Source organism: Alligator mississippiensis, chromosome 5 (genome assembly GCF_030867095.1).
Source record: "Alligator mississippiensis isolate rAllMis1 chromosome 5, rAllMis1, whole genome shotgun sequence".
Taxonomy (NCBI): domain Eukaryota; kingdom Metazoa; phylum Chordata; order Crocodylia; family Alligatoridae; genus Alligator; species Alligator mississippiensis.
The window spans coordinates 162,291,168-162,315,220 of NC_081828.1; the positions used below are offsets into that span (position 1 = coordinate 162,291,168).

The following is a 24,053-nucleotide window of genomic DNA, read 5'->3' on the forward strand; positions in this document are numbered from 1 at the left end:
GTGGGGACAGATTGTGATTTTGATAGACAAGAAATTATCTGTGGTGTACCCACTGCAATATATGTATACAGAAACACTTTAACTATAGTGCTTAATATACTCAACATGAATATAAAAAATAAGGTCATTAATGTAAGGACTGGAGCACAGACAGCATGGCCTAGTGGGTGGAGCACCAGGCGAGACCTAGAGACAGGAGATGGAATCTAAATTACCAAAACTGGAGCAGGGTGGGGAGTTTCAGAGGCAGAGTCCAGGTCACTGGACGAGTAAGAGTTCTAGAGCCACGGGCCAAAGTTGAATGGAGGTCGAAAAGCCACAGTCCAACAGCAGAGCTGAATAGGGTCAGAAACCAGAAAACCAGAGTGCACAAGACCCAGTGAGGCTTACCACAGCAGATCTTGAAAAAAAAGATTTAGGCAGACTTGCAGTGTACTAATAATAAGTACTACTAATAAAGGTTGAACAAGTACTACCATAATTAATCAGATTATCCAAACGCTATCTTCTGCATTTGGTTTCTCTGGTCTTGTTTTATATTCTCTCTCACTCTGTTTTGCGAGTCCCTAAAAGACTTCAACAAAATTCAAAGCTTCAGGCAAAGCTTTTGGCATAAATAGAGAGGTTGCCCTCCCCAGCCTCAGATCAGGAGGCCTTAACAGTGGGCAGCTGGGTCATCAGCCAGGGTGGGGCTTCCAGATAGAGCTTGTCGCAGTTTTGGCCAACTGAACCATTAGTCCAGGTTGGGCTGCCTGTTAGGGGCCCTGCCTATTAAAATCTTTTCACATCTCGCAGTCAAGCGCCTTGCATTTTGCAACACTGCTCAAACTTAAGTGTGATCTGTGGAATACGGTCAGTGATGGTGCTTCAAACTCCTGCTCTGGTTATCTATGTCACTGCTCTCAATTTCTCTTGCAGTTAGATAAAAGTTTTAATATCTAGCCTAAAATTTTCTTTCCTCAGCTTCAGGCCATTATTCCATGTTTTACCATCTTCTGAGAACAAATAATTCCCTTCCTTCATTTATATTGTTACCTTGAAGTTATTTATAGCCTGTGCCCATATACCCCTGAGCTTTCTCCTTTATAGACTATAAATATAGCTCCCTTAATCCCACTTCATATCCAGTCTTTGTATCAGCCTTGTTACCTTCCTTTATATTTTCTTCAGCTTTTAAATAGTTGAGATCAGAACTGTATACAGTATTACTGATGTGAAATGTGGCTTGATACCTCATTAGTTTTAAACATAATCTACCTATACCACTATAGTTTTGACCACTAGTTAAAACCAAAATCTAGTCTGCATTACAATTACTTCCCTTTATTCAGTGGCACCTTCCAAAACAAACTGCTCTGAGTTTAAATTTTTTTGTTTTCTTTCCCCTCAGTCCAGGGAAGTTAATGTTATAAAGTTCCTGCAAACCTATTAAATCTTTTTTTTTAATTTCTGTATATGCACAAAAGTAAAAAGAAAACACACTTTCCCCACACGTTTCTCAGAAACTTGGGGAAGGGGGGAGGGTGAATAACAGGGTACAAGAAAGGAATATATACAACCAAAAGGTAGCTATAGGAAAAAATAAGTCTGGCCTTTTTACCACTTTTTATACTACTAACACATGCACACACAGCCACTTAATGCAACTGAAAAACCACAGATTTACACCAGAAAAGGAAATATTTTTATACACAGTGCATAACATCGCACAGTAGAACACAGTGCTATCTTCTGACAGTCTACCTTCAACAAATAACAGAAACAAACCTTTGTACTTCATATTAATCATGGGCATAACCCATTAGCTGCCTTGTGTTAAAAGACTTCTAATCCTCAGGCAGATAATTTCCATCAGAAGGGTTCCCTAGAAACACCTAGCTTAAGTACGGACATTACACATAAACCAGTATAAGTGATTGGAAACTGATCTAAACCTGTAACAGAATAGAAGTTCAGTGAACAGAGACTGGTTTAAAAATGGTGGAACCCAGTCTAAAATAGACCTGGATGGATTATTAGATTTAATCGGTTTAGGTTAGACCACTGTATCAAACAAGACTGGACAAGATTGTGCAAGATCTCCTCCTGACTCAAGTTAGGTTACAGTCCCCTGGCATCACAGGTTGCTTTGTGGGCTCCTGCTAGCCACCTTCCCCTTGCACGGCAGGCAGGCTAGCCTAAGCCTGCACTCATCTGTTCTGGCCGAGCACCAGGTCAGCCTTGCCCTGCCCCACTCCTGAGCTGTCACAGAGCTAAGGTAGCAAAGCCTCTGTTCCCCTGCCCTGCCTGCATCTGTCAGCTGGACCAGGCAGCAGGGGTGGAGTCTTTGCCCCAGTTCCTCCCCCGCCAACATAACTCCCCCCTCCCTCACTGCCTGGCCCAGATGGCCAGCATGGCTTCTCTCCCCAGGCCAGCTGTCAGGAAAGCAGAGGCCCCTGCCATGTGGCTCATCCCAGCTGTTCTGGCTGGATCTGGGGAGGCCGGATCCACACAGTGGTAGCTGCCGCTGACAGCTTGTGGAGGGGTGAGGAGGGGCTGGGAAGAGAAGCTATGCTGGCCAGTTGGGCAAGGTAGCAGGGGATGGGAGAAGCCACCACCATGTGTGCCTCCCAGTTGCTCTGGCAGGGTCCACGTGGCAGGGACTCTGTTCCCTACCACCATTGACACCTGGCCACTGGCAGAGGGGCAGGGCAGGGGAGAGATTCTGTGCTGGCTGCTCCCCTCCCGGAGGCTGACAGCAGGGGGTTGGTAGCATGTGCCTGTTGGCTGCCCAGTGCATGCCCCCAATCCTCTGTGACTGACTGTAGGCACTGGGGGGCATGTGCTGGACAGCCAGTCAGGGGTGGCATACTGCTCGGCTGCATTCAGCTGCCCTCAGCAGTCTCTGGCACTTTGGGAGACGTGCAACAGTACCTCCAGCCTGCTGTCTTAAGCCAGCACGGGCATCTGTGTGTCCCCCAGCCACTCACTCAAAGGGTTAATGTGTGTTGCTTAACAACACAGCTCCTTTGCTGAAGCAGACAATCTGAGACACAGGCAGAGCCAGCAGATGATACAATTTCACAAATGAATAAGGTTTCACATTGCCATCTAGCTTGTCATCAGCTGAAAATACAGTAAAGAAGGTAAGGTGAGGTCTATTTATAGAAGTCTGGCTATTCTGTCAGGTTTGGCAAGCTTTGCTTCAGCGATGTGGGATAATTGACACTACAAACTACTTAAATTATGAAGCAATGATCAAAAAGTTGTACTTAAGTTTCCATTTTAAGTCCAATTTTATTTTATTTTTTTAAATTTGCAAAATTGGATTTGAGGAATGAGGTAGCAGTTAGACTGAAGAATGAGGTAGAATTTTTCTACAAAATTTGAAGTTAGCACAGCAGTGCCTATGAAACATTATCCTATAGTGCTTTCTTTATAACAAAATATAAAATGGAGTAAGTGGAAAAAATAAAAAAGGATGTCCTTGGGTCACTTGCTGAGACTTAAGTTACAAAATAAAATTTGATTAATTTATTATTCTGCATCTGCACAGCAAATACACAATGAGGTGCTACTCTATTACTGACTGTCATAGATGTCACCCCAAAACAACTATTAAATAAGAACTACCATAGAAGCACCTGCATGAAGAAAACCATGTTCCTGCAGGCTCTAAATGGACAGAATGAGAGGGTTAAGGACCATCTTCCCACTTCCTACTGAGGTCTGCAGAAGAAAACCTAGCAATTAAGCAGAAGAGAGTTGTTAATCTTAGTCACAGCCCTAAAGGAAGGTTCACTTAATTCTAACTCTCCTTTGAATTTTCACAACCCTTAGCATGATTGTTACTCTGCAAAAACCCATGTGGAACTTTTAAGATTTATCTGAATGCATAAGTACTGGCACATGATTATACACGTGCTATACACAGGTGTACTTGTGGGAATGCGAGAGAAAGGTGCATCTGTTCTGAAATGAAGCTTGAGAAATTTCAGCCCCATTGTCTAGATACATGTCTGAAAATACCATTTTAGAATGAAATAAAGAATTCCAGTATCACTATCATTTATTCATCTGTAGTATCAATGCTGTTTATATCCCTTACAATGGCTCTCCATTTCTTTGTTTTTCTTTTGCTTGTACCTTCTCCACTGTTGTCAAGGCTAATTTCCCTGCCTCTTGCATAATGTTTTCCGATTGCCTCATTATTGTCCCTCAAGAACAAAAATAGCAAACAAGCACATAGCTGTACCTGACGCTTGGCCTAAAGGGGGACAACAGAAAACCTCAGGGGAGTAAAATGGTGCAAGTGTCCTGGTCCCGTGACAGCCTGCCTATGGAACTTCTGTTCTCTATGAATATGGAAGCAGGTTCCAAAAAGGGAGCAAGGGATGGTTGGAAGAAATCCATCTACTGATTGTGCTGTAAGTCAGCAGTTTGATCTTTTTGGGACAGGCAGGTTTTTATTATCCTATAAAAATATTAATGGAGCAGGGATGAAGGTGGTACAATACTAGCATCTGAATGCTGGCTCACTATTAACTGCTTTGCAATCGAACAATTAAATTTAAAAAATGTTTTTCTCCCAAACAATGGGTATAAAAAAAAAAGGAATAACAACTTTGTTATAATGTTCTTATTTTGCCTTATAGTATTCGTTCTCTAAATCTTGTTCTTTTATGGGATCTTTTTTTATTTCCATTAAAACAATTATTTCAAAATGGATTTCACCTTCCTTATTTTAAGTTTGCCTTTTTTGTTACTACATGTACGTCAATCTCCCCTTCTGCCATCTCTTTCATATGTTTGCATCTTCAGTTTCTTCACTAGCAGCAACATCGTGGTGTCCTGTGACCAGTGGGGTCCCCCAAGGTTCTGTCCTTGGACCCATACTGTTCAACATCTTCATTAATGATGTGGACATTGGAGTCAGAAGCGGACTGGCCAAGTTCGCCGATGACACCAAACTTTGGGGCAAAGCATCCACACCAGAAGACAGGCGGGTGATCCAGGCTGACCTGGACAGGCTCAGCAAGTGGGCGGATGAGAATCTGATGATGTTCAACGCCGATAAATGCAAGGTTCTCCACCTTGGGAAGAAAAACCTGCAGCATCCTTATAGGCTCGGCAGTGCTATGTTGGCTAGCACTATGGAAGAAAGAGACTTGGGGGTCAACACTGACCACAAGATGAACATGAGCCTGCAATGCGATGCGGCGGCTAGTAAAGCGACCAAAACGCTGGCTTGCATCCATAGATGCTTCTCAAGCAAATCCCGAGACATCATTCTCCCCCTGTACTCGGCCTTAGTGAGGCCGCAACTGGAGTACTGTGTCCAGTTTTGGGCTCCACAATTCAAAAAGGATGTGGAGAAGCTTGAGAGAGTCCAGAGAAGAGCCACGCGCATGATCAAAGGTCAGGGAAGCAGACCCTACGATGACAGGCTGAGAGCCCTGGGGCTCTTTAGCCTGAAAAGGCGCAGGCTCAGGGGTGATCTGATGGCCACCTACAAGTTTATCAGGGGTGACCACCAGTATCTGGGGGAACGTTTGTTCACCAGAGCGCCCCAAGGGATGACGAGGTTGAATGGTCACAAACTACTTCAAGATCGTTTCAGGCTGGACATAAGGAAGAATTTCTTTACTGTCCGAGCCCCCGAGGTCTGGAACAGCCTGCCACCGGAGGTGGTTCAAACGCCTTCATTGAACACCTCAAGATGAAACTGGATGCTTATCTTGCTGGGATCCTATGACCCCAGCTGACTTCCTGCCCTTTGGGCGGGGGGCTGGACTCGATGATCTTCCGAGGTCCCTTCCAGCCCTAATGTCTATGAAATCTATGAAATTTTGACATGTTCTTAAAAAGTGCACTGGTACTGTTAGCCTTCAGAGGTCGTGGTACTGTATTTTGTAGCATTCCCATCTTTCCTCTACCTGCTTTCCATCCAGTCATAATCTAGATCAAGATGAGACCTACATGTTGTTCCTGAGGGTGAAATTATTTCTACAAAAAATTATTCTCAGTCTTTAAAAGAGTAGATTATTGTCCTTTTTCAGAAAAAGTCATTATATGGAAAATGTCTCAAAGAAACAATGGCAACAAATTATGCCATAAACCCCTTAGTAAAATATACCACGCACCTGTAAAAGTGATTCTTGCTATTAATATTAACAGACCCATACTGGAAGTGTTACTCTGTCCCTTTTATACCTTTTCTTGCACCTGAAGATATTAATGTTGTCATTATTTATCTCAGCACTAACTCCCCCAAAGCTGGTGTTTAAATGCATTTCATGTTTGCAGATGTTGCTGTAGTTTATACATGTGAAAAATGCATTTTAAACAGTTTCAAGATCATTTCTAACATTCAAAATGGACTGTCAAAAACAACAAGTCTAAAAGACTGAGGTTTGTGTTCTATATTCTTTTATAATCCATGACAAAACCATACTGAACAAGGTCAAGGAAACGTGCTTTTCAAAATGACAAGTGAACTGTGGAACAAACGGATATAAAGAGGACAATGATTTTATGTTCAATGGGAAACAGGGCAGTGAAATGAGAGTCAATTGATAACATATCTAGAGTTCCATGCAGGAAGTGTGCAAGCCAGTTACTGTACAACATTTGGCACTTATGGAATGTATTCCCTCATTCCTGAAGTATTGTTACCGCTCAGTACCAACAGAGTGCTGGCCTTGGGCGCCAAGAAGGAAAAAGGAAACTTGGATTAGGAACAGAGCAATTGGGAGAAATTATTAAATTAACATTAAACTTCCTTATTATTCTAGACTGCACATAAATTGAATAGCTATTATACCCCCCCAGGGCATGCATACCTCCAACCGCACGCATCATGGAAGAGAACAATCACCTTTGATTGTGAAAGCATGATTTAGGGAACTGGCATTTTGAAAGGATTCATTTTCTACTTGTTCTTGTCTCATTTTATTTAGCTTCAATACCAAAAGGAATGCATTATCATTAGAAAAATCCATCCTGCATTTCCAACCCACTCATCAACCAAGGCCCAAATCCTTGAAGCTCTTATCATGTTTGTATATCTCAAAAGCAGGATGGGGTTCATAACCAGGAGACACAAACCAATTAAAACATATGTATGGGCCATGCTCAGAATAAAGTAAATGCCAAAATGGTGATGTACAGAAGAGCATAGCTGACAAAAAGGAAAAAGCCCTTATCGAGTACTGTAAGTGCACCCCTATATCACCCTGTGAAGGCTGCTACTAATTTTGCAAGCATTTTAACACCTGCATTCCAGAGAGGAAGAAATCAAACGTCTTTCGATTAGATCAGGAATGTGTACATGGGGTCACAACAAGCTGTTCAATTTGTGGGAGAGTTTAAAATGTTATTATGGCCATATCTTTTGCTGCAGCTGATATCAACCATCTCATTAAGCAACAATCTGGGAAGGAAAGACTTCTATAGCAACATATACCCTATGGGCACGTCCATACAAGTGCACACATGCATCTTGCAGCATCTCAAAGCTCTTTGAGATGCTGCAAGAGGCACGTGTGGGAACGAAAGAACATTCCCTGTGCTGCAAATCTGCATTTCAAAATGACACCCCTGGATATAGGGGTAAAAAGAAAACTGCAGGGGGAAAAAACCGGGGCAGGGGGACCGTGTCCTAAGGCAACCAGAAGCTCGGTCCTCCACACAGACACTCTGGCAGCCAGCCAGAGTGTCTCTATGGCTGGCCCTCACTCAGGTGCTGAAGCACGCTGCCTGCCCTTGCAGAGCAGGCAGCGTACCAGCCACAGGGAGCTGGACCTGGGCTCCTGCTGATAAGAAGGGTTGGGGGGGGAACTGGAGGAGGGGACCATGGGGGGACCCACGCTGGCCCTGCCCGCTCCCCCAGCCCCCTGGATCACTGCCTTACCCGGCACCATCCCATGCCCACTCCCTCAGCCAGCCGATCACTGCCGGCCCCATCCCTCGCCTACCCCCCCAAGCCTCCCAGGTGGCTGCCCCACCCAGCCCCATGCCCTGTCTGCCCTCCAGCCCCCCCAGTCGCTGCCTCGCCTGGCCCCAACTCCTGCCTGCCCCCTGAGCCCGTCCGATGGCTGCCCCGCCCAGCCCCAGCATCATAGTAGTTTCATAGTAGCTAGGGTCAGGAAAGACCTGAACAGATCATCTAGCCTGACCCCGTGCCACAGGCAGGAATGAATGCTGGGTTCACAAGACTCCAGACAGGTGATCATCCAACCTCCTCTTGAATATGCCTAAGGTAGGGGCGAGGACCACTTCCCTGGGAAGTTGGTTACAGATTTTGGCCACCCTAACTGTAAAATATTGCCTTCTGATCTCCAACCTAAACCTATTCTCCATCAGCTTATGACCATTGTTCCTTGTCACCCCAGGTGGTGCTGGGGAGAAAAGGGCTCTGCCTATTTGCTGTTGATTCCCCCTGATGAGTCTGTAGGCAGCCACCAGGTCCCCCCTCAGCCTCCTCTTGCTGAGGCTGAACAGGTTCAGGTCCTTCAGTCTCTCCTCATAGGGCCTGTCCGGCTGCCCTCTTACTAAGCGGGTGGCCCTCCTCTGAACCATCTCCAGGCTGGCCACATCCCTTTTGAAGTGCGGTGCCCAGTACTGGACGCAGTACTCCAACTGCAGTCTGACCAAAGTCGCATAGAGGGGGAGCATCACCTCTCTGGACCAGCTTGAGATGCATCTTTGGATGCATGACAAGGTATGGCTGGCCCTGGCTGGCTGCGCTCTGGCATTGGCGGCTCATGTTCATCTTGGAGTCGATAATGACTCCAAGATCCCTTTCCGCCTCTGTGCTTTCAAGAAGGGAACTCCCCAGCCTGTATGTATGCTGTGGATTCCTTCTCCCAAGGTGCAGCACCCTGCATTTGTCTACGTTGAACCCCATCCTATTCTCGTCTGCCCACTTTTGTAGTCTGTCTAAATCTAGCTGCAGCCTCTCTCTCCCTTCAAGTATGTCCACCTCACCCCACATCTTAGTGTCATCAGCAAACTTAGACAGCGTGCTTCCCACCCCCTCGTCCAAGTCACTGATGAAGATGTTAAACAGTGTGGGCCCGAGGACAGAGCCCTGGGGGACCCCACTGCTCACATCTCGCCAGGTTGAGTACAACCTGTCCACCAGCATCATGGCAATTAAAAAAAAAAAAAACCCCACACTCAGTGGCAGTAGCAGCTACCTTGGAGGTCACTGGGGCCTCTTGGCAGAGCCCCCCCATGCAGCACAGGGCCCAGGTGACAGCTACTGTGGCCCTAACTGCCCGACAGCGCATGGAGGTGCTCAGCGCCCTGCCAACCCCGGCCACACCTGTGTTGCACACGGGACTCTGCCACGAGGTCCCAGTGACTCCAGCAGCAGCTGCTACCGCTTTGTGTGTGTGTGTGTGTGTGTGTGTGTGTGTGTGCGCGCGCGCGCGCGCGCGCCCTGGACTACTGGGGCTGGGCAGGAGGGGGGGGCAATTGGGGAGCCCTGCTACCCCATGCTGCATAGGGGTGCCCTGCCATGAGGCCCCAGAGCTCCTGCTACTGCGAGGCGAGTTCGAGGCTTTTTTTTTGTTTGTTTGTTTTGTTTTTTTTGTTAAGTGCCAGGAGGCTGGGGCTGGGGGGGGGCAGCCATCAGTGGGTCTGGGGGAGTGGCCAGGGGGTGGGACCAGGTGGGGTAGCAAAGAGGGGGCTGCAGAAGCCAGCGGGGGATGGGGCCCAGGAGTCTGGAGGAGCAAGTGGGGGTGGGGCATGTGGACCCTGCCAGGGGAGTGGTAGCCCCTATGGGGGTCTTGTGCCCCTGTAGGGGGCTGTAACCCCTGTTGGGGAGCTGTGGCCCCGTGGCGGGGAGCTGTAACCCTGTGGGGGGCAACAAAACATACAGGTATTTAGAAATCATTTTATTATGATGATACAGACACTGGTAGGCTTCCAAATTGCTTTAACACTGTAGATCTATCAATAAAACATTGCCCAACTGATCACTGTCTCTGTATCTCTCTCTCTCTCTCTTTATAGTGGTCTTTTGTTTTAATTGTGGAGGAAAATGGATTTTGAGGTATTTTACTTTGGGATTTTTTTAATCAGGGATTTTTCAGTTTTTAGATAGGGAACACCAGAATTCCTGCTAGGAAGGCAAGTGGCAGGACCCAGGCAGAGAAACCTGCTCAGAGGTGGCACCTTGGACCCAGCTGGCTGTGGCTGACCTCCTGGCCAATTGGGGCCAGGAGGACATGCTTTGACAGTTCAAAACAGGCCACCACACTGGGAACATCTTCTGGGCGATAGCTGCCCAGATGGCCAGGCAGGGGTACACAAAGGCAGTAGTGCCACACAAAGGCCAACTCTGCAGCCACAGTCCCGTGGCACTGGCCCAGAGCAGCAGATGCGTCTACTGGCTGGTCAGTTCCCATCCAGTTCTGGCAGGCACGCAGCAGGTCACAGCCAGGCAGCAGCCCCCACTGCCAGACTGCTGCAGTGGATAAAGGGTGCAGGGAACTCTCAGGGCTGCTTCAGCAGTCCAGCTGGCACAAGGGGTAGTGTTCCCAGGTAACAATTGACTGGGCCCCAGAAGCTCCTGAGAGCAAATAGCCCTGAGCTACTTGCCAGGGCAGCTTTTTGTACTGATGGGGCCAGGACAGGGCAGCTTTTTATACTGCTGGGGACAGCACAGGTGTTGGCCCTGGGCTCTAGCTCCCCCTGGCTGCAGATGCAGGAGGAGCCAGGCAAGGTTATGTTGCCCCAACTGGCACAATTTGTCCCACACCAAAGTGCATGTCTGGGCACGTGCACTGAGGCAGAAAGCCCCAGCTCGAATCTGCACCACTTCTATTTGAGCTGGTTAAAGCACGTGTGCTTGCATGTGTGGACACGCCCTGTAAGTGCATCACATTAGCCTCATTCATTTTTATTAAATTGCCTCCAAAAGCTACGTTAGGCCAAATATTTCACTATGCTTACACCGCTGCAATCACAAAGGCATCAGTGGGCTGCACAGAACGTAGCAAAAGAAGCACTTGGACCATTACATTTATAAACTATAGCTCGTTATGCAGGATTCAATGAACTCGTCTAGTAAGTGTATACTTTAAGGGATAAAAGGGAAGTATTTGCTAAAAATGTGTCAGGAAACTGAAGTAAGCAATTATGCCTTTGCATAAAAAACTGCAATACATTTAAGGATTGTAACTGAATAGAAGACATGTCTATTGTGGTTAATGAGGTTTCACTAGAAGGGTCGATGCTACAGGAGCTGCATGTCTGTGACATGTTCACACTGAACAGAGAGCTTGATAGTGCCAACTCCTAAAAATAGAACCTGGATGTCCGTGGATGTCATCGTCAGCCAGAGCCCTGTGTTCAATGTGACAGGGTACATCAACTTGGCCCCCCTCCCTCCACCCAAACATAAAAGAGCACTAGCCCAAGGCATCACTTTTTAGTCAAAGTGGTGGAGATAAAAGGGATGTCGCATCTGCTACAAGCATGCATTTTAAACAATATCATTGCCCCTTAGCAGGCGGTTATCGTGTTGTTTTGCCAGCAGGAAGGAATTTGTGGTTTTTCTTGAATGCTGCTCTTCTTTATTTAAGCTACCAGAAATAACCCAAAAATGACAGAATGCTCTGACTATAAATAATCATTCCGGTGTAGAGTTATATTAGGAGGTAACTCAGATGGCATGATAACGCCTAACAGGCTAATCTTAGACCTGTAATGCCATAAGATGAAAATAACTAAGCTAAGAATAACTGACCCAGAGGAGTCAGCCTGCTAAGAGACCCACAGAATAAGGCACTTTAGATTTTCATGTACTTCACAGTAATCCCTGTCAACTCCTTTCCCAAAACACTTTGGGTTGTTTTGTTCTCGATTTGGGGCTTAAAAAAACCCAGGGGAAAAAAAATATTGGTTTACCTGTTAAAAAAGCATAGGCATCTAAAAGTGTTTTCTTTGTGTTCTCCTCAACAAACCCTGCACATACACACACATACGCATATACAGTTTGAGATGTATTAACATTTACATAGTAAAATCACTCTACTTTCTCCTAGCTTTTGTTTTCTCTACAAAACCCCAAGCCAATGAAAAGGAGACAGCAGCTAATACAGAAACAGAACTCTGTTAAAGAGCTCTGGCCATGTGAGCTGCATATTGAATGGGATCAATTCTCTTCGTGCAACCACCAATTGAAATCAACTGGTTCACACACAGGTGTAAATGAGGACAGAATAATTTGGTTCACACTGTCTGCAGTTCACACTGCAAGTGCAGTAAAAATCAATATACGGTGGCACAGTAGAATGAGGATCTATACAAACGTGACTCAAATAAATAAATGATTAAGAAGTTAAAAGAGTTTACCTCTTCCCCTGCGGAACGCTAGTGTGTACTAAATAATATTATATGTTTATTCCCTCAAGGACAAACTGCAGTACTCCCAACCCTAAAAATGCAGTTGGCTTCAACATTTTTAAAACAATATCATAGTTTTTATTCTTTCCAGTTGTTATCGGCTCCATGTCCTTTTAACAGTTCATGTTTTCAAGCTAATCTCCATAATAATCAGAACTAAAAACTTAGCTTTATTTTTAATAAAAGCTGAGATTCTCATGAAATCCCAGGATTCAGGGCTCTAAGAAAACTCCAAATATTGCACAATGTGATAAAACAAGAGTTGTAACACTGTACATTCAAAGCTCTCTTTCAGAGAAAGTGAAGCCCAAAAGCAACGTTACTCAGAAAGAGGCCAGCCTAGAAAGTGTTCTCCCCATTCCTGACGATCTTTGCTCTACTCTTTGCTGCGTCAACATTTGATCCTATAGACTCAAAGAAGGATCAAAGACAATAGGAGTACCTGTATAGAAACTGTGCAATGAACCCAAACATGCTTTAGTTCATCTATTAACAGTAAGGCAAGTCAGCACTTAAATCTCTGTAACACTTCAAAGATCATATTTCTACATGAAAACCTGAGGGATAGAAATGTATTCCTTTAGTACAGAGGAATCCAACTCACCCTGTGCTGGATCTGAACTGTGGGGCTCCTTGTCAGCTGGATCTGTGACACAAGTGACAGCTCAAATGGTCCCAGAAGCAGAGGCACAAGCAGCAATGGAGGTGGTGGAACAGGCAACACTGGCCAAACAGCTGCTTGCCATAGTGGAGGCAGTGCAAGCAGTTGCAAGCCAAGTGGCTGCAGGGCAACCAGGGCTGTTTTCATAGCCTTCACTTACCACGTCCCCCCCACTGCTGCCAAGGGCCACGTCCAACCAGACTATGGATTCTGTGGCAGGCCCCACCCCCACTAACCTACCCTCAAATCCCAGACTCACCAGTAACACCAGAAGGCTGGTTCGAGCAGCTCTGCAGGCCAGATACAGTCCACAAGTCCAGCAAAATAATCAGTTTCTGGCCATCTACAAGATTTTGCTGGCTTCACATGTACAATAGCAAAGCGTTCTCTCTCTCTAAATATGCTCTACGCTCAGTTCTTCAGGTTTTCAAGTTACAAAGTAGAAGCTCAGGGAAAAATCAAATGTTTCCTCTTAGGTGGTTTAATTGTGTCATGAGATCACTTGTGCAAAGGTTTATAGAACACCATAATTCAACTTTTCTATGACTCTTAATCATCGATTCTACTTCCTGTCCTGCCCCCTTGCTTTACCCCTGGCAAGTTAGGGTGTTGTTGGTTTATTTTTTGGTGGGGGGTTGGTGGGGAGGGGGTTAATGTTTTGGACATTTTGCTTAGTAGTAGTTTGAGAAGACTATTTGCAGAGTTTCACTGATAGAAATAAACAATTGTCTAGGATGGTTTAAAACACATAATGATCCTAGCTTGAACTGAGGGTTGGACTAGATAACCTCTGGAGGTCCCTTCCAGCCCTAATTTTCTATGATTCAAGTATACTTAGATAAATTTGCTTCAAACATCATTATAAATCTTTTTTTTTCCTTTTTGGCTAGTAAGCAAGAGTTGTGCAATTAATTTTTCTTGGATAGGAAAGTATAAGGAAAGTGAATTTCAAAGATTCAAGTGACGCTATTTGTATTAGTGGTCACTGACAGTCACCTGTGCAAATATATATTCATCAGATCACTGAAGTGATGCAATAAATGTGATTTATGCTAATTTGTACATCCAAACAACAAAACTTCATTTATTTATTTAATATCTTACAGTAAGGTATCCTAATTACCAAATACATGACAAACTGATACCTCCACACGACACTTTCACCTCCAGTTTCATTAAATTTTATTTAATTCAGTTAATGTAATTCTATGTGAATTATTTGGTACATTCTATTACATTTCACCAGGGACCAGTTTAATTCAATGTGCTTTCACTCCAAGGTTAGGGATAGAAATTACACATAAACTGGTATATGTGATCGGAAACTGATTCAAATCTGTAATACAACAGAAGTTCAGTCTACCTAAGCTACTTTCAAAATGGCAGAAACTGGTTTAAGATAAACCTGGATGGTGCACTATCAGACTTAACTGATTTAGGTTAATCAGTTCATTGAAATTCTGTCCTAGATCCCCTCCAGATTCTACTTAACTCACAGTCCCCCGGCATCCCAGGATGCTTTGCACCTCCCCTACAACTGCCCCATCCCCCCATGCCTCTTCTGCCTTGCAGGGTGGGCAGGCTAGTCTTGGACCAACCTGTCTGCTCCAGCAAAGCAGGAAACCTGGGCCACTGCAGACATGTGGACGCATTTCCAAAATCAAAAGTGAATGTCTGTTCATTTGCTTATGGGTTCAATCTATGCAACTTAGACTAACCTGTGAAGATTGAATTGATTCAGCCTCAGGCTTTTTGACTAACAAAGGGTTATTGAAGGTTGTGCCCAGAGACAACTCAGAACTCAAGACTGTTGTGCTGAGCACTGTACAAATACACAGTAAGCAACTCTCTGGGTAAAACCAAAGAAATACTACACAATGAGGACCCTCATCAGTTAAATGGGATCCTTTTAGTGCCAAGGCACTATGAACCAGCTTTCATTTGCTAAAAAAAAGCCGTGATCCCTGAAATAGCTAGCTGTTACTTCAGAGAGTAGCTGAACAAAAACTAAAAGTATTTTTTAAAATAAAACATTTGCTTAATTTTCCCTAAAAATAAATATTTATTGGGTACCATAATTATTTTTATGTGCATTGTCTTGTTTGAAGAACTTACACAGTACATCCTTATGTATTTCACAGCACTCACTACTCTAAGTGACTGTAAGTCTTCTTTAACACAGCCAATAGTAATTTTGTCTGTAGTAATGTGTAGGTGTTTGTAATTATATAGTTTCTTGATTCGGTGCCTATCTGGATTGTCCCTTTTGTAATTAGACTTTTGATCAGTACTTTCTCCAGATCATCTCATTCATAATGTGATTTATAAACTGAGATGGAAGAGGGCAGGCAAAGCAGTAATTAAGGGAATACCAGAAGAGCTGCTTCACATGACAGGAGTATTTTGTACGCTTGGTATTCTCAGAAATTCCTCAGACAGTTTGCTCGACAGATACCTATCAAATGAATCCATCTCCTTTGGAGCTGACTCCATCCAACTTAAAATTAGAACAGAAGAATGCATGGACAGTATATTTGGAGATCTGCAAGTTTATAAATCCATTGAGTGAGTGCTAAAGTTAGGCTAATTCCATGGTTTGTGCAGTATTAAGGAGGCATGGTGTAAATTTTTAGTTCTCTATTCTTCTCTTGATAAATGTGTAGCTTATTAACAGGAATAGATGCAACACATACATAAATAAGAAAACAGAACATTTAGCTATTCTGACATGCACAAAGAACACTGATTCATAAAACTGACATTCAGCTACCCTAACAGCCTGCAAGTGGCAGTTCCTTTTCTTCTCTACATAGTAGACCTGATTCTGTTTAGAGAGATGCATTTTACAAGCATCAGATATGAAAGGATTTGTTTACATTTTAAATCACAACCTGGTAACAACACTATTCCACTTGTCACTATTAGTCCTTACATAGGGTGTTAAATTGGTATCACAGACTTGGGAGTGGGGAACTTCCCAATACAGAACCACCATATTGTCTATCATTGTGACATTCTCCATACATTTACAACACTTCAGCCTACATGCAGAAAATGCTACATATGACATTACAGGACCTGATCACACAAGGCCCTGAAGTTCAAAGAACAGAGTTTGCTCAACAGACATAGACCCTTTAGTTTCCTATGAGATTAATTCAATTGTAGACTAAATAAAATGTCAATGAGATGTCGCTTATTTGAATATTCTAAAAGGACAGTATGAATAACGAAGAATTGTTTTTATTTTAAAGTAATAAAAAAAACTGCTTGGAAAATGGTCTTGTTTATTAATTAAGGAAAAAGTTATTAAAACACTGTCTACAGCTTCACATGAAGTCTGTACCACATGGGTCTTACACAATGTTAGATACAAATCAAATGTCATGGGATATTTTTTGTCTCCAAGGAAGGAAAGCAGAGCTCTATTATAGAAAATTACATGTTTTTCTTGTTTTCCAAATGAGAAATTATCCAAACAGCTCTGGTTCGTGGTTCAAGGTGGCACAATGGGCTAATAAACCAGCCTGTTTACCTCTAGACTTACTAGTTTATTTTTAAGAGGAAATTTGAAAAAAATTGCCTTAGTCTCACCTTTAGGTAGTACGTGTGCCTGCTCCAAAACCTTGATATACCTGCTAATTTGTACCGAAAAATGAGGAAGCCAGTAACACTTGGTAGCTTGTCAAAGCTGTGAGAAAGCTTGCAGAGAACCTTCAGTATCCACCCACGATCTTAGGATCATGTCATTATCCAGAGCTTAGCCTGTTATATTTATATGAATGAGTTTATCACCAGATTTCCTTTTAAACAAGGATACTGGAATTAGTAGTTCAAAGCCTATTTCCAGAAGGGGGAAAAAAACAGGAATCAGGGTTGTAAAACTCTTAAAGAGGAAACCCAAAACTAAGTCATATTAGGAAAAATGAACAGGCAAGCAAGTCAGCTAACAAACTGAAGTAACTTAATGAAAGAAATGGAAAAATGTTAAGCAATGCTGATAAGTGGTATTGGGTAACCCATTAGGGAACCTCATGATTTGAGACTGCTTACAGCAAGTTTTCAGTCTTCATCCCTTTTCCCAGTCTATAATTATTATGAGGCAGCCTTGATTTACTGTATTCGAAAATCTATTTTATAGTTATGATGTAAATCGGTCCTGCTCAAATAGACAAGCATTCATTCCTATGTGACAACCTTTCATATCAACTGCTCTACAGTTTCTACCTAAGAAACAAATATAAATACAACTCCAGATTTCTCTTTGTACAAACATGACAGGGAGCAGGTGTCACATCTCAAGCATCTTTTTTTTTTTTTAATCATTAAAGGATCAACTGGTGGACCAAGTAAAAGAGCATGAGAACAAGTATATAGTCAATCAGTAAAATGGTTCATTGAGATATAATCAACTTTGGAAGTCAGTGCCAAGTTTTATGAACAATTTGGGGATTTAACTTGGATTGGAGTCTACTTGAGCAATTCATAGCATCTTTGCATGCAGTACCTAGGAAAACCCAAATTTAATGCAGAAAATTAGGACTTAGAGGCTGTAATATAGGTAAATGAGATATCATTATGTCCTCCCAAAAACCAAGATAAATGCAATAAAAGCAGAGCTGGAACTACACAATGCTAATCAGAGAAAATGAAAATTTGACTTTTATTAACTTAAACTGTTAAAGCTCTCCCAGCTTCATTCAGTCTCAGTGCATCATTCACAGATCTCAAACACAGATATCACAGAAACTAGAAAATGGAAGGAAGACTTCAAACTGCAGTGATATCCTTTATTCTGTAAGTGCAGCTTTTAAAAAATCTCCCTTAAAATGCATCCAACTTACATTTTCAGTGAGCCATTAGATCTGACTGGCATTACCAAGTTTCTCATATATTCCTGACGTAAGAAAAGGAACCAACCATAAGACAGACACAGAATTTACTTTAGAATAGTCAAAATTGACATCATTATGAAATCAGGACAGAAGCTTTATAGAAAGCTCTTGACATATAAACTTGAGAGGAAGAAACCTGCAAATAGACCTATTCTTGTTTACGAAATTACATAGGGTCAAAACAGCCTCTGATGGGTTCTGAACTGTAGCTCACTGAACAAGGTCTTGTTTAATGAAGTCTCATTTGGAACAAGCCTGCAATCACCATAAGCCCCATTTTGCAATCATAGAGCACAAGAAAAAAAAAATCCCTTACTGTATTTTATTTGCTAGTTTTCTTCCTTCTGGAAGCAGCAGGCTTAAGGGTTAAAAAAAAAAAAAAAAGCCAGCAGCAGGGGCAAACATCCAAAATAATTTGGTGCGTGAGTCACTATTTAGAAAGAACTTACATTTAAAAAAACATGGACTAAAATAATGATTTAAGGGCAAGATTCTTTACTGTGACAGTTTGTATTTCCTATGTATGTCACCCTCCAAACAGAAAAGTCTCAGTTACTGAACTGCTTCTTACCTGAGCTGATCATACTGTGCATTCTTTGCTGAGCCAAGAGCTGTTCACGTCCAGAAACCCCATCTGAGGAAAAACACGATTCACTCTCGTAAATTGTCTGCAGCATATTCCAATCAGTCTGTACTTCAGCTACAAGAAAGATTCATCACTGCACCGTATAGGGGCGTCAGGAACGACCCTCTGTGGTCCTACCTCCTCCACAGAGAGTGGGAGAGAGAATACACTTTGGAAATCAGCAATTTTGTAAGCATTTGTATAAAAATCTATTTTAAAAAGGGGAAAAAGAAAAGAACCAAAAAATGACAATCCACTTTTACACAGCCTGGTCTGCTGCAAAGGAATAGGAAGTACACAGTGGACTATGAACCTCTGAGTTTGAACAGTTGTGTTCTGGAAGCCAGCAGCAGGTGGAAGAAGAAATATATTTGTGCTTCAGGCTTTTTTGCGAGGGGGAAATAAAGCCACTAAAAAAGAAAAATTATAATAATACCAAATAAGCACAGTTTCCAGGGACTTCAGTCCTACGGGTTTAGTTTCAATTACCCTCAGTCTTGACAAGTGTTTCTGTCCCTATGCCCTTCTTTCTCTCTCCCTCTCTTGCTCTGTCTCTCTGCAAAGTTGGCTGAAGCGAGTGATAACTCATTTGCATATGAATCAACAACAGTGTGGCCCACAGGCAACAGAAATAGAACAATGGCTGGCCTGAGCCAAAAATAGGTCAAGCATGGCCGAGTGATTGGAGCCTGTATTAATGCATTTAAAAATACCACAGCAAACACAGCTGTCCAGTCCCTGTCTTTCGAACTGCAATTCTCTACCACCAATCCATAAAAGTAATTAACCCTTTCCCACTGCCAAGCCTCTCTGCGGACACATGTCTGTGTCTGCGCGCATGCCGCTTTGAGCAAAGAAATAAGAAAGGGAACACAACCACGATTCGAGAGAGAGAAACATTTCTTGATGTTTGATTTCTATCCATCTTTTTATCAGGTACCCCCCTTGCCCCCACCTAGCCTGGGATGAGTATTTTGTGAAAGGAGTGCAAATGAGGAGGGCTCTGTATTGGTTCTAAAATAATACTGGAAGGTTTTGCTCATAATGTGGTTTCTGCCTCACCCACGCACAGCAATCCTGTGTTCTATTTTTGTTGCCTGTTTCTCTGGCTACGCTGCAGTTGGCTGTAGCACCAGAGTCTTGTTGCCGCTGCCTTTTAGTTTCAGGACCTACAGCAGGCTCAGAAGACGTGGTTTCTGAAACCAATCAGACTGGGGTGGGGTTTTTTGGGGGGTGGGGGTAGAGGGAGAGATATGCTAATGGAAGTTCTATCTTGCACTTTCATTTGTAAGCACTGTGTCCATTTTTAGACTTCTCGATATAGTTTTAAAATAAGTTCAGCAGTACAGCATATTAGTTCACTGCCGTGAACTATTCTATTGACTTGTTAGGATTTGGACAACACTCCTCTCTTGACACACACCCCCCGTCACGACCCCTCACCTTACAAACCTCAGCACTAACAATTTATTCTGCAGCTCTGAGTATTTAAAGAAAACAGAGACTCAAAACAGAAGCTTTTAGACTAGATGAACAATATTAAAATTATTGTGTGCATGAAACGCTGAGATGATTTTTCAGTACCATATTTTAAAAAGGCAGTAAGATGCAGATTATATTTCCTAACCGTTATATCTATACATACAAAAGTAGATATCCAACGTTACAAATAATTATTTTGGTTAACCCTGAATAGTACACTGCTGGTTCTGCTCAAAGTAGGATAGCTCTTTAACAGGCCATATGAACAGTATGGACTAGCCACAAACCTCTAAAAGCTGAAGTACACCAACAGTGCTCCAACTCTGAGCAAGGGGAGGCAATGGCAGCAGGTTAGTAATTAGTCACCCAACACAGACAAATAAGGCAGCAGCAGCACATGCTCAGTCCTTCTAAGACTCAACTAATCACTAAGCCATTTCAAACACTGGTTTCTTTCTTTCTTTCTTAAAGGTGCAAGGCTACTCAACTATACTCTACACTTCATGTAAAAATCACTTTGTAAATAAAATGATAGACCAGATGAACCAGTTTAAGCAAAGAAGATTCACTGAGTTGGTGTTAGTTACCCGGATTCTGTTTAAGAACCAGCAGAATTGATGTTTTGGTTGCAATGCTCTGAGGGCAACTACTCCAGAGTTTCTGGCCCTGCCCCCTGAGAAGTGCATTCTGAAAGCTTTATATAGGCCAAGGGTGCACTATAGATGAGGCCCGCAAGAACAAATTTCAGCTTGCATCCACAGTAGTAAGAGAGAAGTTTAAGCTGAAATGGTTGAGATAGCAATGGCTCTTTGATACACTGAAAGAACATCTAATTCAAATATTTTGTGGACTGTGCTAAATGTATGGAACATACGTACGTACATACGTACGTGCGTGTGTGTGCGTGCGCGTGTACACACATCAGGTGTGTGATGAGTGTGCCAGTGGGACCAACATTTCTCTAATGGAGAAAAGTTTTTGACATATATTTGTATTTCAAAAAGGATGACCCAGAGAATGCCATATGTCAGTTTAGTAATCCAGTATATCAAATCAACAAATCTGGTATTACAGGGTATCATCATGGAGCTGATCTAAAAACAGGATATAATGGCCTAAAGTTAGGCACTTAAATACAGATTTCAGTTCCTAAAAGTGACTTGTTTTCCTAAAATGCTCAGCACTCACAATTCTGGTTGACTTTTAAGAGTTATGTGTGCCCAGTGACTGAAAGACAAAACAGACTTTATTTGCAGTAGAAACATGCATTAAGGTACTTAACTATAGCCCCCTCCCTTTGGCATGTGCATAGAAGGTAATCTATGGAGTTTCTCATACCCAAGTCATCTTTGTATTGCATACACAAAAACATGAACATTTCACATTTTCACATCAAACACCATATTAAAATAGCATTTACTCTATAAAGTCAATAACTCAAAAGGTCAGACTTCTACAACTAATTTTCCTCTGTTGTGCGCATTACGGCCTTGATTCCACAAAGCACTCGAGTATATGCTTAATTTTTTAAAGTAGATGTGTAAATCCATCACTTTTCATCAAAACACTTAAGCATATACTTAAATCCTGTTGGTTTCAATAGTTTTTAAAATGCTATGCTGAATCAGCATCTATAGTGCAGTCTAACTATGTGATCACAAGCGTTTATATATACCTTTATAGCCCCAAAGGGAAAGGATAAAGAATTCACATCTTAGGAAAAGCTGTTTTGTATTTTTAAAGTTATAAATGTTTTAAGTTTTTTTTTTATACAGGAACATGACTTTTTCATTCATTTTTCTTCCGGTGCACTTTCCAAGTCAAGAGAGCTTTAATGATGCTAGTCTTAGGAGTAAACTGTTGGAAGTGATTTAACAATGCTGAGGTGGCTCTACAGGCAATCAGCTACACTGAGGAGAATCTAAAGCACATTAGCAGTACAGAAATCTCATTACAATGCTTCTCTGATTTTTCCTGCAAATGGATACAAATAAATAATAAATACAAGTAATTACATTTAAAAAAAGCATTAATACAACATTAGGACTGAGACATCAAGACTGGAAATTAGTGAGAGTTAAGATTTCTATTTCATTATTAATTTAGCTATACTGTAATTAGGTAGAACTTTCTATTCCCTCTTTCCTTGTTAAATATAAACAATATATTACTGTTTGGTTTTAATCTAGGCCATTCAAAATACAGATTCTTTTTCAGTATAGTTCCCATTTCGGCTTACATTACAATCTTCATTTTTGGCATTTCCTTCTCCTTTAATGTTCGTTCCATTATTAAAATTATCATATTACATGGATATTACACTTACACAAAACGTCCCTTAAAATACTTAAAATACTACCACTGTTTTTAAAAGAAAACCAAACTAATTTAGGTACAACTATAACAAGTCTTCATTACACATCACCAGCATGGTAGGACTCCAGAACCTTCATCACAAATTTGCACCACCCAATTTCTATAACTAGGGCTGGGCAACTAGGGTGATAGCTGTGGGTGCTGACTCTGGGAGGGGTGTGGGGAGGGGAGGTGCAGAAAAACCAACATCTATCTCTGCAACATCACACAGGCATGCATGGTGGCAGCTAGAAGATGCCACTGCCTGGGGCAACATACACTGCTACTGCTTCTCTGTAGAGTGCCATGAGCCAGGTCAGGATGTTCAGTTGTGTGTGTGTGTGGGGGGGGGGGGGGGGAGGAGGAAATCACTGACTTTTTTTTTGAGTGAGAGAAGAAAAAATGCTGTATTTAGCATTTATTCTCTCAGCCAAACCTGAACAGAATTTCACATGGTAAGAAAAAGTCACTTGTACAGCCCAGGGAATTACCTCTGTCCAGGGTCAAAGGTCTATGTCATACAATGGAACTGTGAAAACTGGTCAAATAAAAGGTTACAAAATCTTTTGTTGTGCAAATTTTTCAGCAGCCTAAAACATAACAGTCTCTACTGACTTCTCTTTACAACAAAGATTGACTCATATATCCTACATATGTTGCCTAAAGTATATTTTTGGAACCAGCTGTTTTGGTTTATCACTGCATTTTCCTGCTTGTATATGTTCTCAACAGTGTTGACAAATGTTTTTCTAAAAGGCAAGTCCATAATTCAAGACAGCACTTCACAGAAAGAAATCACAGAGAAATAAGGCTTGAAGGGATCTCCAGAGGTCATCTAGTCCAACCTCCTACCAAGGCAGAATCATTCCTATCCAAACCATCCTATACAAATCCAGATCTAAACTCTTTGTAAGACTATGTCAACCCGGAATCAACACAATACACCCTAACCTACCCCAGGTAAAACAGGAACCACAGCAGTCAATATCCTACCTCTATAAAAAGTTGTTAATATATGCTGGAAATACCAGTTAGAGGGCAATGCCCCCCCTCCCCCCCAACAGAGAGGGGAAAAACCCCCACAGTCCATACCAATCTGACCACAAGGTAAAATTCCTTCCTGACCCCAAATACGGCTATGAGTCTGAACGTGAGCAGAGGAACAAGACCCTCCAGGCAGGAACATCCTGCTGTAAGTCCCCAACAGGAGCACTGGCACTCCTTGGTTGCAGTCAACACCCAATGTTTAACACATGTTGACATCCTAGCAGAATGCACAACTTAAAGTTAATCATGTGCTTACTGCCGATATGTCAGACTAGCTGAAGGAGAAAAGAAAAACACAGGTCAATGAACTGGAGCCATAACAGATTGGTTGTACCTGGGGACCACTATAGGTTAGCTGGCAAGGTGATGCCAACCCTCTGAAAATCAACAAAGCACCATGTGGGCTCTCCTAAACTTTGTCTTACCTGAATAATTTATTAGACCTGAACCTTGGTGTATCTGGAAATTAGGGCAAAAAGCAGGTCAAGCAGTCAGAAGACAGCACATGGGAGCAAGACAGCCCACAGGAGGTAGTGTAGGCAGGAAGAGAGGGGTCAGGAAGCCAGTATGGCTTAGGCAGACATCCCTTGGG

At 42.6% G+C, this 24,053-nt stretch overlaps 1 protein-coding gene across 2 annotated transcripts in view; it reads right to left on the reverse strand.

Moving 5' to 3' along the window:
* Positions 1–24,053, reverse strand: part of HDAC9 (histone deacetylase 9) — a 657,492-nt gene that overhangs the window by 423,634 nt on the left and 209,805 nt on the right. For both annotated transcript variants that reach the window (XM_059728942.1, XM_059728941.1), the window contains exon 2: positions 18,524–18,586. In XM_059728942.1, the coding sequence (XP_059584925.1) occupies positions 18,524–18,586 (63 nt within the window). The remainder of the gene's footprint in view (positions 1–18,523; positions 18,587–24,053) is intronic.